Source organism: Myotis nattereri (assembly GCF_964212035.1).
Source record: "Myotis nattereri genome assembly, chromosome: 16".
NCBI lineage: Eukaryota > Metazoa > Chordata > Mammalia > Chiroptera > Vespertilionidae > Myotis > Myotis nattereri.
The window spans coordinates 13,458,315-13,473,941 of record NC_138091.1 but is presented as its reverse complement, the minus strand read 5'-3'; the positions used below and the strand labels follow the sequence as shown (position 1 = coordinate 13,473,941).

Sequence of the window (15,627 nt, the reverse complement as noted above, 5' to 3'; positions counted from 1 at the left end):
TTCTCACGACATTCCCGAGGGGCTAACCATCCTGTAGATACAAGAGCTGAGGTGCCGTGAGGTCCCTCAGCGTCGCAGCCAGTTAGTAACAGGCACTTCAGAGTCTTCTGTGTTATTCATCACGGTATTGTGATGCCGGCTGCACATGGCCCTGAGAATGGAAGCTGTGTGACGTCAACACAGACTAATTCTTCTATTGGACAGGAGTCCTCATAACGGGTGATTATAAAGTGCCAACTGGTGGGCACTGGTGCCATTCAACACCTGTGGGAATCCCCAGTTGGGGGTGCAGTGAAGAAGGAAACTTTATTCAGTGCAAACAGCTCGATTGTAAAACAGCATGGCTGTGAGGTGGCTCTGGTGCCAGGCCCCCTGTCGGCTGGACAGCAGTGCTCTTCCCTGCTCCACTCTGCTCTGCCCTGCACTGGTCTGCCCCGCCCTGCTCTGGCCTATAACTGGTCTGGTCTGTCCTGCCCTGAGCTGGTCTGACCTGCTCTGGTCTGCTTCGCTCTCAGCTGGTCTGCTCTGGCCTGCACTGGTCTGCTGTGGTCTGCTCCCTTGTGCCTTTCCTTAACGTCGGTGCCTCTCATTCTGGTTCACTCCGCTCTGGTGTGACATCCTCAGTGAGTCAGCTCAGCTGGAGAAACCCAGTCCTAGGTGGAATGGGACAGTGCACTCTGAGCCACAGGGGAGCTGGCTGATACAGACAGCAGTCGCCACCCCTGTCCCTGCTTAGTCTGTCTTTAGGCAAATGAGGGCTCTGAAGCCTCACCATTTGCTTGGTCCAAAAGGTATTGTCCTGATTGGTTAGAATAGAGCAGCTCTGATTAGATAGGGAAAGCCTTAGTCCTATTGGTAGAAATAGGATTCCAGGAACTCCTTTATAACGGGGAGCAGGACACAGAGCAGATAGGCAGTTCAGTACAGAGGCTGGCAGCTCAGTGCAGGCCTCTCCCTGAAGTGCAGTTTCCGTGAGAGGTTCTGAGTAGACGTGGCCGCCAGGCTCGGCTTTGAGCCCAGTTAGCCCCCAGGAGTCCTTCTTAGTAGGCGTCTTCTTCCTCAGGGTCCATAATGGCATCTGGTCACTTCTAGTCACACAATCTCCCTCTCTCTCTCTCTCTCTCTCTCTCTCCACACACACACACACACACACACACACACACACACACATAATTTTTAAAAACTCAATAAAAGTTTTGTAAAAAAAAAACAAACTCCACGGAAAATGAAAGCTCCTCCCCCTGCCACAGCTCCACTGCCTCCAGCTCTCCCCCTGCCTTGGGAAAGGGGGTGTCCTCCTTACTCCGCCAGTCACCCCTCACAGCTGTAGCTTCTGTCTCCTCAGGGTTGAAGAGGGACCCAGAGAAGAGAGGGAGGAGCCAGAAAGGTCTCACCGAGTGGAGCCACAGTTAGCGCCTCAGTGACCCTAACTGGCAGACCTGGAAATCAGAAACCGGACTCTTTCTCTTTAGAAGCTTTCTGAGTTCCCTGGGCCCCTCCTTGTCACTGGGGAGCTCCCTGTGCCTTTCCTTAACGCCAGTGCCTCTCCACCAGCCCATGATGCTCCCTCTCCATTAGCTCCGCACGCAGACTCCTCAGGGAGGTCCCCCTCCCCAGCGCCTGGCAGAACCTGACATGCCCAGATCCAGGAAGTACTCCCCCTCCTCTGCCTGGCACACGGGAGTGAGGGCAGCCCAGCGGCACCCTGTTACACCCGCTGGATGAGCGGGCCTCTTCGGGTTTCCAGGCGTGGGTCCCGGGCCACCTCTGAGCTGTCCTGTTGAAGCCCCATCCTCAGCTCTCATTTTGGGCAAACCCCTGCCTTCCCTGTGGGAGAGGGGCACTCACTGCCTACCAGCCGCTCCCTCCAAAAGCCTGTCTACTCATTCCAGCCCCTTGGGGTCCCCCACTTTGCTCATCTAGCCCCTTGAGACAACGAGAGGCCAGGGTCGCAGAGCCTGGGATCTCAGTTTCAAATGTGAGAGTGGTGGGCCCCTTATTGTCTTGGTGTCTCATCCAAAACACAGCTGGGGAGGATCCGCTTTGACGTTCTGCTGCAAACATGTGTCAAAGGGATGAAGGAGAGCCTGTCAAGTATTCACATTTCTCCCTGCTCCTGGGGTAACATGTAGACTGTGAGAGCGCTTCAGAGTATTGTTGTAAAGATGGAGACCAGATGAAAAACAAGCTGACACAAGACACTGAGGAGAATGGGATGCTATGAAACCCTGAGGCCCAGCAAATGACTTCTGAGGTGTCAGTGAACGGCATTGCTCATTTTATAACAGTGAACCCTGCCTCGGTGCAGCCTGGGAGCTCATCTTCCCACGGCAGGTGGCCATGCGGGCAGGCGTGCAGGAGGGGCTGAGTGAGTGGGTACATGGTGCACTCTGTGTGTATGGGTGGTGGGAAGACTGTGCCTATGTGCACGCATGCGTGTGCATATGTGTACGTGTTTGTGTGTGCGTGCACACACATGCTCCTGCTCCCTTGGGCATAGATTCACCTTTGTGCATCTCTTGATATCGGCCTTTCAGTCAAGACCTCCAGGCCAAGGTTAAAAGTACAAAATCAGGCCAGCACAAAGTCACAGAGGTACATTTGGGAAGAGGAACTCCACCAAGTAAGGCATGATAGTATAAAACAGCCCCTAGACCGGCCCACTCTGCCCCCCAATGAAGACCTGGCCCCAGAGAAAATGTTTTCAATGTGTTTTCATTGTCAGACCTCTGTGCTGAAGTTACAGAACCTTAGAGTTGCCCCCACCTGGACACTGCTGCTTTTTGACAATTAAAGAAACTGTGAAGGGAGTGAAACTGCTGAGATTTTTACTCGGATTGTAGCTGCCTCCATTCCCAAGGGGCAAGAGGGGATCATGAATGTTCAGAGAAGGGGAGGGGAGGGGTAGGGATCAGAGAAAAGGCAGATGAGGGGACCTTCTCAGGAGCCCTTTGGGCCCTTCCTTACAAAAGAAACTGATACAAAAATAGCTAATGAGAATGAAGGTTTAGGTAGCACCATGGTCCTCTGGATTCCTAAAGAACCTAACTCATGAGAGTGTCAAGCCCATAGGTGTCCCACAATGCCTCTAGGGTGGAAAGGCCAGGGTTTTAGAGCGTCCCGGGCCTCTCTCTGCAGGTTTAAGAGGATAATTCCGATCCCAGAGCAGAGCATGGTGCAGACACTCTGCCACCTTCTCGAGTGCCTCCTGACGGAGGAGAACATCCCCGCGGACTGCCCCAAGGACACCTATGAGATCTATTTTGTGTTTGCTGCCATCTGGGCTTTCGGCGGAGCAATGGTCCAGGATCAGGTAAGAGACTGTGCTGAGCTGACACACACATTCAGGTCCACCCTGGCAAAAGCTGGTCTCCAGAAAGGATGGGAAAGACAGGACAGCTAAAGGTCAGAATTCACACCATCACAGCAAACTGTCTGGTTATCTACCCACTGCTCTGCTGAAGACACTAGTCCTCATAGAAGGGCCCTATGAGGGGAGACATGAGATTGGAACGTATTTGGAGCTGTCACCTTTCAAGTTGGTGACCATGGATTTCACGGAGAGTTGCAGTGTTTGAGTTTGACCAAGTAGAGGTATGAGTACAGAACTTTTCAAAGTGATGTTGTGTTTTATAGGCAAAATGACATTGTGCTATAGAAGTTTGAATAAAAGGAATCTCTTTAGCCTTCTAAGTATCTCCCAGAACAACCAGACCAGCTTAACCATCCTGCCCCCAAACCCCTGAAAGAAAGATCTTTTCATAGAAGGTTGGACCAAGTATTTATTGACGTCTGGGAGTAGAAAACCAGTGTAGTATCTATCTCATGGTATTGGCTGCTGTAGCTTCATGCCCTTTGAGGGTTGGCTTGCATTATCTTGGCATCCTATTCCCTAAAATCTCCTGCATTCCCAGCCTTGTTCTTCACTTAGTTTCCTCCAAATAAAAGGTAGTCTGTATAGAAACAACATATTCAAAATCATGCAGATCAGTCTTTTACAACTGATGCTAGCTGTCAGGAAGTATCATGTAGAGGTTAAGAACGTGGACTCTAAATTTGAATTGTCACTCTGCCACTTAGTATCTAGGGGACAGTGACAGGTAACTTAACCTCTCTCTACCTTATTCTCCCCTGGTGTACAAAGGAGATAAGGCTGATCAGAGTGGGATGTTTGTGAGGATTAAAGGGATACTGTTCTTATTGCCCAACATAGATGTGGGCAAAGCACTTAGAATGGTGTTGCGCTCATATGTGCTTATTATTAATATTATAAATATTCAGATTTTGAATATTTAGAAACTGACTCAGTTTCATTATCTGGAGCCTCTCTCGCAGCAGGGGACTGAACCAGCTGCAGTTGCTGGCGAGTTATGCTTTGATCTTCCTGATCTGGGTTGATCCTGGGCTCTTTTGAGGAGAGAGGCAAAAAGTTTCAGCCTCCCATGGCAAAGCCATTTTCTAAGAATCCAAAGTGGAGGTGAGCTGGGAGATTAACAGTTAATTTAGAATTAGAAATTTATCTGTTTTCACAGGCTCTGCTTGTAACATCCATCCCAGCTCTCATCAGCTCCTAACATGTTCCTTAGTGCTCAAAACTCAGAAAGCAGTTCTCACAGGCTTCAGGGTGACTGCCTTTCTCCTTCCCCCTCCCCCTCTCCCTCCCCCTCTCCCTCTCCCTACCCTTCTCCCTCTCCCTACCCCTCTCCCTCTCCCTCTCCCTCTCCCTCTCCCTCCCCCTCTCCCTCTCCCTCTCCCTTTCCCTCCTCCTCTCCCTCCCTCTCTCCCTCTCCCTCTCCCTCCCCCTCTCCCTCTCCCTCCCCCTCTCCCTCTCCCTCTCCCTCTCTCTCTCCCTCTCCCTCCCCCTCTCCCTCTCCCTCTCCCTCTCCCTCTCCGATGCTCATGGGAAGGGGAAGTCTGCAGGAGGATGCCTGGATGAAAGCTTCACACTTGAGAATCTCTCCTGTCTGTCCCACAGCCTTGGTGCTCCTTTGACATCGTTGCATTTCCCTTTTGAGGCGAGGATGCAGTGTGTGTAGCAGGAGGGATGAGCCCTCGCTGAAATGCAGAGATCCAGAATGCATAGTTATTGCTTCCCATCGATAGCGGTCCTCAGGCTGCTGAAATGTCAGACAGCAGCCACTGCTGGGCTTCTCTCCCATGTTGGTGCCGAGTGAGCAGGGGGGCATCAAGATAAAGATGCTTGGTCAGTTTTTCCTGTCTCTGTATAGAAAGATTTCAATCCACTCAACTCTTTGAAGACCCAGAAGAAAGCATCCCTCCAGGCATCTTGGGCTCTGGAGCCTGTGGAGCTACAGGCAGCCGCGCTGGCACATGGGAGAGGACAGAGGCGAGAGCTTTCGGCAGCAGGGAGTATCCAAAACCCCTGCACCCACATCCCAACAGCAAAAATCGTGCTCTAAATGGAAAAGTCAGAAGTTGGCCAAGATAATGTACATCGTGAGCACCAGTGGTGCTTACATTTAAAAAGCAAAGGAGAAATACAAAGTAGAGCCCATACTGAGTAATAGACACAATAAAAATAATGGGGGAGGGAGGTGCTGGCTAAATACAGCAATTGCAGAAAATGACCTCTTGGAAGTGAATGGGCTCTCAGAGAGCCCAGGATTGGGAGACCAGAAACCTGCGTGCAACCCCCAGTTCGGCCATAAGCTTCTAGAGCTGCAACCCTCTGAGCCTTTGTCTTTTCAGACATAAAACAGGACTGGTTCTCACCAGCCAGGAGAACTTAGAGCATTTTGAACGTTAAGTGAGGTGATGTCTTGTCCAAAACTCTGCCACAGCGTGACAGTCCAGCCTAGTGTCATCAAGTTCAAAGGGCAGGAGGGGACCCGAGAATCTTCAGAATGCAAAGGAGACGGGGATTTCAGAAGGGGCCTCTTCACTGAGGTCGTTGCTGGAGGGATACCCACATTGTCGAACTGAGAAAGGGCCGTGGAAGTTTCAGCAAAGGCAGCCTTGCCCTTAGAGTGTCCAATTATAGGGGGAAGTGGGCTTCCCAGGTTATAGGAGGGCGAGACGGTGTTGGGCAGCCCAGAAATGGGGCGGCTGGGGGTGAGGACGGGGGCGGAGGCGGGGCACGGAGGGGGGAAGGACATCTCCTTCTTTCTGAAGATGGCCCTCTTGGGTTTTCAATATCAACTTGAAACCTGGTTTTCAAAAGAAGTTAAAGGTCTTCAAGCATTTCATCCATAAGTTAGAAAATAGTGATTTCCTCCCCCCCTTCCCCCCCAAGGCTTCTGATTGAGAAGATAGTGTTCCTTGAATCTGAATTAAAATCACAATAAGAGTAGCATACAAATCTGTTTTACCTTAAGGCCCATTTCCATTCTCGTTTTAAGGCAAAAGAATGCAGTTCTACTTACCTAACAGCAAAATGAGGAGTGCCAATTCTTCCAAGCCCAGACTCACTGCCACACACCCGGCTTCCTGGTCTGTCCAGTCTTTAAACTCCAGCGTTGTGCTGTCCTCCGAGGACTTTTCCTAAAATGCCCAATTTGGGCCTCTTTCCTTTTTAGGATTTTTTCCCTAGGTCTGTGTGTCTGGAGTGAGTTTGCTGCCCCTAACCCCCGCCCCCCGCCCCCCCGCCCAGTGTGTGTGTGTGTGTGTGTGTGTGTGTGTATTTTTGCTTGGACACAATAAGATAGTTTGAGTACTCTGGGTGCACAGCCCCATCCTTAAGGCTCATGGTTTAACATGCATGCATGTAAATATGTCTCCACATATTCCTCTGTCAGAAACCCAGTAGATCTTTCTCTCCCCTGCTCCTGGATTTTAAAATTTTAGCCCTTGAAGGAACATTAGAGACTTTCTTTCCTAGGATCGTCATTCTACAGATGAGGAAACATGCACAGACAGCAGGACTTTCCCCGTGGTTATGGACCTGACTCCCTCTGAGTCTTCTTACTCAACCACCCTTTTGTTCATTTCATCCCTGGCTGCCATGCTGGGCATTGCTCAGTCTCAGGAGTCAATCAATCCCTTCGGAATTCTTGACCACACTTGCCCATCCTGTGGTGGTGGGCTCTCTCCTCCATGTTCTTATACTCCCTCCCCCCGCCCTCCACCCTGCCATGGCTCTGACATGGGCTGGTGCAGGGAAGCTCAGCTGCATGGTCAGACTGGCGCTCACACATGTGCTCAGGAGGCCCTGCTCAGCTGCGCCTGGTTCAGGCTGGTCCTGGGCAGAGCAGCGTCCTTCCCGGAGGAGCCGGTCCGTCAGGTGGACCTGCAAAAGCGGAAGCACGTTGTTCCTCCCTGGCCTCCGCCTGATGCCATGATGGCCTGTCCAGGCTCTCGAGCTCTGAGAGCCTGATGCTCACCTGCTCTGTGTTGCAGCTTGTGGACTACCGGGCAGAGTTCAGCAAGTGGTGGCTGGCCGAGTTCAAGACCATCAAGTTTCCTTCCCAGGGAACCGTCTTTGACTATTACATAGACCCCGAGACCAAGAAATTTGAGCCATGGTCCACACTCATCCCCCAGTTTGAATTTGACCCTGAGATGCCTTTGCAGGTGAGTGTGTGAGCGATCAAGGAAGTGCATTCATCCCGAAGGTCGGCCATGGCTCTAGAAGCAGCCCCTTGCCAGCATCCAAGAGGTTTGGCCTTGCTGGGAGCTGGGCACCTCCAGCTACTGCCTGTCAGTGGAAATCATAGGTGCAATGAAGCCATGAGTTCCCTCCCAGGCGCCAGGTCACTTGGTTACCAGACCCCACTGGCAACCTCGGGGGACACAGGGCGGAGACGATGGGGCAGAAGTTTCTGATGAATGTTAGCGAGGCCTCAGGGAGGAAGACAGAGTTGGTAGGGGAGGGCGGGGACGCTCTCTACCCAGAGAATGAGCTTACACAATGGTCTCCCTGTGGATATCAGGGAAGACCCTCCGCCTATGGTGGCGAGATCCTCCGTGGCAGCATAATCCCTCTTCTAAATGCGCCAGAACATTCTGCGGTGCACCTGTTTCTCCCACAAGCCCCAGGCGCACTGATTGTGTTCCCATTCCAGGCTTGTCTGGTGCACACGAGCGAGACCATCCGCCTGTGCTACTTCATGGAGCGGCTCCTGCAGCGGCGGCGACCGCTCATGTTGGTGGGGACCACGGGCACAGGCAAGTCAGTGCTGGTGGGCGCTAAGCTAGCCAGCCTGGACGCAGAGGAATACCTGGTGAAGAACGTACCCTTCAACTACTACACCACGTCGGCGATGCTGCAGGGTAAGGCGCCCAGAGGCATGGAGGGGTCTGTCTGAGTGGCCATGTCACCTGGCCCGGAGCTGGAGCGAGTGGCAGGTGCCTGCTCACCCACTGGGCTGGACAGTGCAGCTCCTCCCACAACACCCTTCTGCCTCTCCCCTCCTTTCCCTCCCACAGCATCTCTGTCCCACTTCTGCACCCCTTAGCATGGTTCCCTCCCCCCATCCTTTCTCCCTGCACTCCGCTCCCACCTGCTGGCTTTCCCCAGGGTGGGAGCTCAACACAGAGCAGCAGTTCACACCCCGATGACAAAAAAGCTGAAGACCCTTTGAGAGACTAGCATGAGCTGTAGACTTCTGTCACCTGCTGTGTCTCTCGAGATCTTTCCACTCACCCCTCACATTTTAGAAATGGGGAACCTGAGGCTCAGGTAAAAGTACATGATCGCCCACGGTCACCACCAAGCAGCCAGGCTGGTGTGGCACTTCAGCCTCTGATCACACTGAACCGGCTTTTCCCTGGAAGTGGAACATGGGGCCTCCTAGTGGACATGGACCTCCTAGTGGACATGGACCTCCTAGTGGACATGGGCCTCCTAGTGGACATGGACCTCCTAGTGGACATGGGTCTCCTAGTGGACATGGGTCTCCTAGTAGAACACGGGGCCTCCTAGTGGACATGGACCTCCTAGTGGACATGGGTCTCCTAGTAGAACACGGGGCCTTCTAGTGGACATGGGCCTCCTAGTGGACATGGGTCTCCTAGTGGACATGGGTCTCCTAGTAGAACACAGGGCCTCCTAGTGGACATGGACCTCCTAGTGGACATGGGTCCTCATAGTGGACATTGGCCTCAAAGTGGACATGGGTCCTCCTAGTGGACATGGGTCTCCTAGTGGACATGGGCCTCCTAGTGGACATGGGTCTCCTAGTGGACATGGGCCTCCTACTGGACATGGGCCTCCTAGTGGACATGGGCCTCCTACTGGACATGGGCCTCCTACTGGACATGGGCCTCCTAGGGGACATGGGCCTCCTACTGGACATGGGCCTCCTAGTGGACATGGGCCTCCTAGTGGACACAGGCCTCGTAGAAGAACACGGGGACATGACCCTCCTAGTGGAACATGGGCTTCCTAGTGGACATGGGCCTCCTTGTGGGCATGGGCCTCCTAGTGGACATGGGCCTCCTACTGGACATGTACCTCCTTGTGGGCATGGGCCTCCTAGTGGACATGTACCTCCTAGTAGACATTCACCTCCTTGTGGACATGGGCCTCCTAGTGGACATGGGCCTCCTACTGGACATGTACCTCCTTGTGGGCATGGGCCTCCTAGTGGACATGTACCTCCTAGTGGACATGCACCTCTTTGTGGACATGGGTCTCCTAATGAACATGGGCCTCCTAGTAGAACACGGGGCCTCCTAGTGGACATGGGCCTCCTAGTGGACACGGGCCTCCTAGTGGACATGGGCCTCCTACTGGACATGTACCTCCTAGTGGACATGGGCCCTCTGGGTGTGGCTTCAGGTCCACAGACTCGTACAGGTGTTTCTCCTCCCCAGAGTCACTTCCTCCTGGACCCTCACTTACAGTAGGGTCTCCTTGGCTGTCTCGGACATGGGGCCAGAGAGTCTGGTCCACATCTTAACACTGCTTGGTCTACCCAGTGGAGCTTATCATTCTTGTCCCTGGAAAGATACACCTCTACACTTATTTGCAAGCCTTAAGTGCAACGACTAACCAGATTACCAGCTCTGTCTATTGATACCCATTCTTGCTATTTACTTATAACTACACTAATGATGACAATGATGATAATGACCATAATAACTTTTAGCAAACATTCACCAGGTATGAGTTAGACACTAACTTAAGATTAGACTTTTACACATGTTTAAGTCACTTAATCTATAACAGCCATGTTACAGATGAGAAAACCAAAGTACAGAGAAGTTAAATAAGCTACTCCAAGTCACACAGGAAGTGGTGAAGCCAGGTTTTAAATCCAGACAGTCTGACTTCTGTGTCTGTGCTCTGACCGTTAGGCTATACTGCCTCCCTAGTAAGAAAATACTTTGGAAACTGCAATAAATATTTGCTATTGTTCCTATTATCATTAGTAGTACTACTTCAGTATTCTAGAGGAGCTGTTTTCTAGAATCCTGTTATGATTTTATATTGTAAAAAAAAAACCTGGTTTTTTTGTTATCTTTATTATTGAAAGTATTACAGATGCTCCCCTCTTTTGTTGTAAAAAAATACTTTAGAGAGTCACTATTCTAGTCAAGAAAGAGGCAATGAGCTTCTTATACTGCCCAGACCTCTTGCTCATGCTCTTGGCCTTTCACTGGGATGACTCTCTCCTCCCCTCCTGTCAGAAAACAGAGAATTATTCTAAAATGTCACAGTTGCAGTCACGTAGAGTCAGGATGAATGCTCACCTCTCCCTGCGGTGAGACATACACCAAACACAGCACTTCCTGCCTCTTGTTAATTCCCTAGTGGCCGCTGGTCTGGTCCCGCCTCTTACACCAAGGGATGGGTGAAGCAGCTATCTGTCACCTCGCATGCAGAAGTGACCAGGGCCTGGAGAGCACCCAAGCCCCGGAGGGGCCGACATACCTGTAACTACGTCCATGTGGCAAAGCTCAGACCCTTGACTCAGCTGCCCACTTCCCTTCCTTGAAACCTCCTTCCTTCTACTTTTGTCACAGTCCAAACAAGTTAGATTATTTGGCTTTTTGGCCTAAAACATTTTAGAAGCAACAAAATAGCTCCTAAATGGAGAAAGTATGCTATCAACAGCTAGAAATGTGGGAGCCAGCGGCCAGTCAATGTCCAAGAGGAAATAAGAAATTTAAAAGGGACAAACAGGAACTCAAAGGTAGCTACTCATTTAGACAAGAGGAAGACGGTCCCCGCCCCCCCCCCTCCCCCCACACCGCGTAAGCCCATTTCTTTGTGCAGCCCAGTGTGGTCATTGCTCTTGTACTTAGATCCTGTGTAACTATGAAAAGACTGCATGTGGTGTGGTATGGTCTGTACGGATGTGCAAAGTGCATGTTTGCAATGTGTCCCTAATGGCAAGCGATGGGAAATAGCCTAATTAGCCATATGATGGAATGCTAAACATTATTACAAAGAATGAGGAAATTCTGCGTGAATTGAGTTGCAACTATTTCCAAAGCTTTATTGAGAAAAGAAAGATGCAGAACAGTATATACAGTATACTCCAAATTCTGTTTAAAAAGAGATCTATGAAAATGTACACATATCTACATATACATATATATGTACATATACATATATATGTGTGTATATATATGTATGTGTATATATATATACATATATATATATATATTTAGAATATCTCCAGAAAGAGAGATACACAATACACAAGAAATTCATAACAGTTGCCCCTGGCAAGGGGAACTGGATGCTGAAAGTGGGATGAAGAATTACTTAAGCTTTTTTAAAATTATGAAATATTTCAATCATGCAGAAATGTACAGAAAATAATATAACAGATGCCCATGTACCCACCACCCAGATTACACAGATGTCAGCATTTGTATTTTTCTATGTATCTCAGCATTGTAAGTATAGACAACAGTCCACCCCATCCCTTCCTTCTTCATTTGCCTCATTAACCCACCACTAAAGGTAATGTGTATCATTCCAAATTTACACTTTTGATACATATGTACCCACAAACATACAGTGTTGTATGCACTTAAAATTTACATATATACGACACTGTGACTTCCTTTTTTAATCATTGTCTGTTTTGACACATGGAGATCTGTTTCATTGATGTTCACTGCTGCATAAAATTCCATTGTGTGGTTAAATCACAGCTCACTTATTCATTTACCTATGAAAAGGCAGCATGATTTTTTAACATTTTTTCCCTTTAAAAAGCATTCCTAGTTTTTTGGTTGTCTTAATGATTTGAGAGAGAGGGGAAGAGAGGGAGGGGAGAGAGCAAGAGACAGGATCAAGCCCACAACCTGGGCATGTGCCCTGACCGGGAATCGAACTGCCGACCTCTCAGTGCATGGGATGATGCACAACCAAATGAGCCGCACCAGCAGCCAGGGCAGCACTTTTAGCTTTAATTAATATATAATACATGGCACATATTAAAGTATAAAATTCATTAAGTTTTGAAAAATTTACCCGCTCCTGAAAGCATCACTACAAGTGAGATAATGAACATATCCGTCACCTCTGAAAGCTCCTATGTCCCTTGGTAATCCCTCTCTCTCACTCAGCTGCCACCCACCCCACCCCGATGCCTGGGCAACCATGATGGGTTTCTGTCACAATAGGGTAGTTTGCATTTCCTAGAATTTCACATAATGGAATCATACAACATGTACTTGGTTTTGTCTGGCTTCTATTACTCAGCATGAATTTGAGATTTAGCCACATTGCTGAGTGCGTCAATAGTTTATTCTTTTCATTCCTAAATAGCAAGATAAAATATGCAAAACACTCAGTGATTCCCAGCATACGATAAGTGCTTATTAAATGGAAGCTGTTATTATTATAATATTAAAATCCTTTTCAAATTTCAGAATCTATAAAAGCTATACAACAATCTCTAAGCCCCAACTGCCAAAACAAAGGGAACACAAGCAAACCCCTTTTGGCTTGAAAGAGAAGTCGAGCATAAACGATGCTAAATCAAAAATAAGGTTTTTGGAAGGACTGTTCCGCTTCTCAAATGGCAATAACTCCACCCAGCAGGTCAGTTCATCATGGTCCCAGGGGAATGTTCTGCAGCTCACTCATTTTTCTCAAAATCAGATATTTTTTACTAGAGAAAGTAGCCGCTTGGCAATCCCTGCCTCTCTCTGCTCTCCCCTTACATCAGCTCTGGGGTCTCCACTGAGCACTCTCCTAAACACAGACTCAGAATTCCTTTAAATACAGGTGGGGTTGTGTCTCCAGGGATTCCCATGGCTCACCAGTGTGGAGAGCACGTGCTGTATTTAATGGTTCATATGCCCAACCCTGTGCTTTTTTCCTTTAATCCTCCACACCCCATGACACGCTATATCCATAATGCTTTTGAGTGCAAGCAACCGAAAATCCCAGACTAGTGATGTAAACAGGAATTTTTTTCGTGCGACAAGCGGTCTTGAGGTAGGCAGAGGACAGTCTCCGTTTCCATAAGCTGAGAAAATGAGGCTTGGAGCCGTTAAGTGACTTCTCTCAAAGTCACACGATGAGCCTTACGTCAAGCTGTCTGCCGTCAAGCTGCAGTGGCCTCCGCTTCGATAACTGTAAGCCATAATCTGAATTTCCACAGCAGAGGCCAGCTTCGGCAAGGCGCTCTGCTGGGAACGGGGAACGGGGTGTCAAAGTGTAAGGAAATGGAAAACAACGCGTATTTTAGACAATAGAGAAACCGTTCCATCAATTTGGGTACCTCCAAATTATGGAGCACAGTGCAGCAATTAAAACCAGGATCTGGAATTTTACAGACCCTCCAGACCTGGGCCTCCTCTCAGCAGGCCGCGTCAGTGGGAGCGTGAAGATCGTGAAGGTCAGTGGCCAGAGGCTGGACAAGGCCAGTCCGGCTCCTCCCTGGAGAAAGGCACTCCTGGAGCTGGCGATGAACTGGGACCTCCAGGCTCAGCTGTGGAAGCTGAACATGCAGCAGCCGAGCCCGTCCTAGGAACTTCAGAAGGTTTCTTGTTTCAAGGAAAATGTTCCCAACACCAACAGACACACCAGGGCCAAAGCTTCCCACCTCCATGAGCTCTGCTGGCTCCGCCCCCTCTGTTAGTCACCATGGAGACGTGGCTGGGAGGTTCCACACTCCACTGTGAGAGGGAGGAGCAGGCTCCAGCCGGGCTCTACCTGGAGTGGGAGAGCACAGAGGCACCTGAGCATCTTCCTGTGCTGACCTGGTCCGGGGCCATCTGGTCGATGGCTGGGAGCTGGCCTGCTGGAAGCAGGGCTGCCAGAGCTGGGGCGTGGTGGGCACAGGCTGAGTGCTGCTGGAGCACGAGTTCCCAGGGCAGCAGGGCCACATGAGGGCCCCTAGCAGGGCTCCTGCTGCAGGGCAAAGGCCTTGCGGTTCGCTTTGGACCGAGGCCACCAGGGACCTGCGGGCCAGGCTGCCACTGCCCAGGATCGGTCCGCGGTGCCCCAGGTGGGCATCGGGTGCCTCTCCAGCCTGCCCGGGTCAGGATCAGGCTGAGCTGTGATCCTGTGTGTGCTGGCCGGTGTGGCCTCCCTCTGAGCTCAGACCCTGAGCCTGCAGCAGGCGCTTGACACCACCTCCCTGTTCTCTGCTGCTCTTGGTGGCCAGTGGGCGGGAGTTTTCCGAGGCCCCCAGTATTCTTCCTCCATCGTAGCTTCCTTTAATTAGTAATGTTTTGAAACCAGAGAAGCCAGCACAGGCAGCCATGGGGCTTATGGAGAAGACTGTGGGTGTGATGAAGATGGGCCAGCAAATAAAAGGAAGTCCAATCCAGCCAAAAGTGGCCCTGGAGGGGACCAGGATGCTAGTCAGTGAGACGTTCCCTGGGCTGACCCTGAACTTGTCTGGGAGCCTCACCCACAAACAGAGGCGAGTCGCAGGGAAGTGGGACATCAGCGGAACAGCTGTGCTCAGGGAAGTGGCGAGACCCACGAACAAGACACGAGTTTGCTTCCACACACGCAGCGCTCGGAGGAGGAGCTGTAGTCGGACCTGAAGCAGCAGCTGGGGGCAGTGAGGGTTGTTGGCTCATAAAGGAGAACAGCAGAGAGAGCTGCAGACATGGCAGGAGGCGAAGAAAGCTGAGCTGAGCCCAGGCGGCTGCAAGGCCCATGCCTGGTTCCTCCAGGAAAGAGCATCGCTGGAAAGCAGCTGAGTGGGCCGGCCCAGCCGCTGGGAGAGGGAGAGGAGCTAAGTGGAGGGCCAGCCTTGGAGGTGGCACAGAGGCCTGCTGCTGAGCTGTGCCGTGGCCTCGCACAGAGCCAGCAGCCGCACAGGAGTTGGTGCAGCTGGCCCCGCAGTGCCGGGAGGTGCGGGCCACCCAAAGCCACTGACAGAGGCAGCAGAAGCAGGAGCAGTGGTCTATGGACCTGAATCGAGGGAATGACTGCAGCAGGGTGCCCCGAAGACCACAGGCACCCCTTCCCTGGGCGACAAACCCAGGCTGGATCCCCGGGAATTCCTAACTGTCTCTGCGTCGATAGGGCTGGCACAGGTGCCCTTAGGGGCTCCAGAAACCTGGGCAGGAAGGCTTTGGATCTCATTGCTGCTGTGAAGAACCCATCATGACATGCGAGTGTGAGGGTGCTTTTTCCTAGCGAACTGCTGGGTATTTGTGTGACCTGCTTCCCTTAATTACTAGTAGGTGTTCCTTTCATTAGCTCTTTGATATGTTCGCAAACCTCCAGAGGACCTAACA

The 15,627-nt window shown here is 50.9% G+C and overlaps 1 protein-coding gene across 1 annotated transcript in view; it reads left to right on the top strand.

The window, feature by feature from the left end:
• DNAH9 (dynein axonemal heavy chain 9) overlaps window positions 1-15,627 on the top strand; it is a gene marked incomplete at its 5' end in the record, with an annotated part of 338,080 nt that overhangs the window by 158,776 nt on the left and 163,677 nt on the right. The window contains 3 exons of the mRNA XM_081109536.1: window positions 3,139-3,313; window positions 7,357-7,530; window positions 8,022-8,229. Coding sequence (XP_080965662.1) covers window positions 3,139-3,313; window positions 7,357-7,530; window positions 8,022-8,229 — 557 coding nt within the window. The remainder of the gene's footprint in view (window positions 1-3,138; window positions 3,314-7,356; window positions 7,531-8,021; window positions 8,230-15,627) is intronic.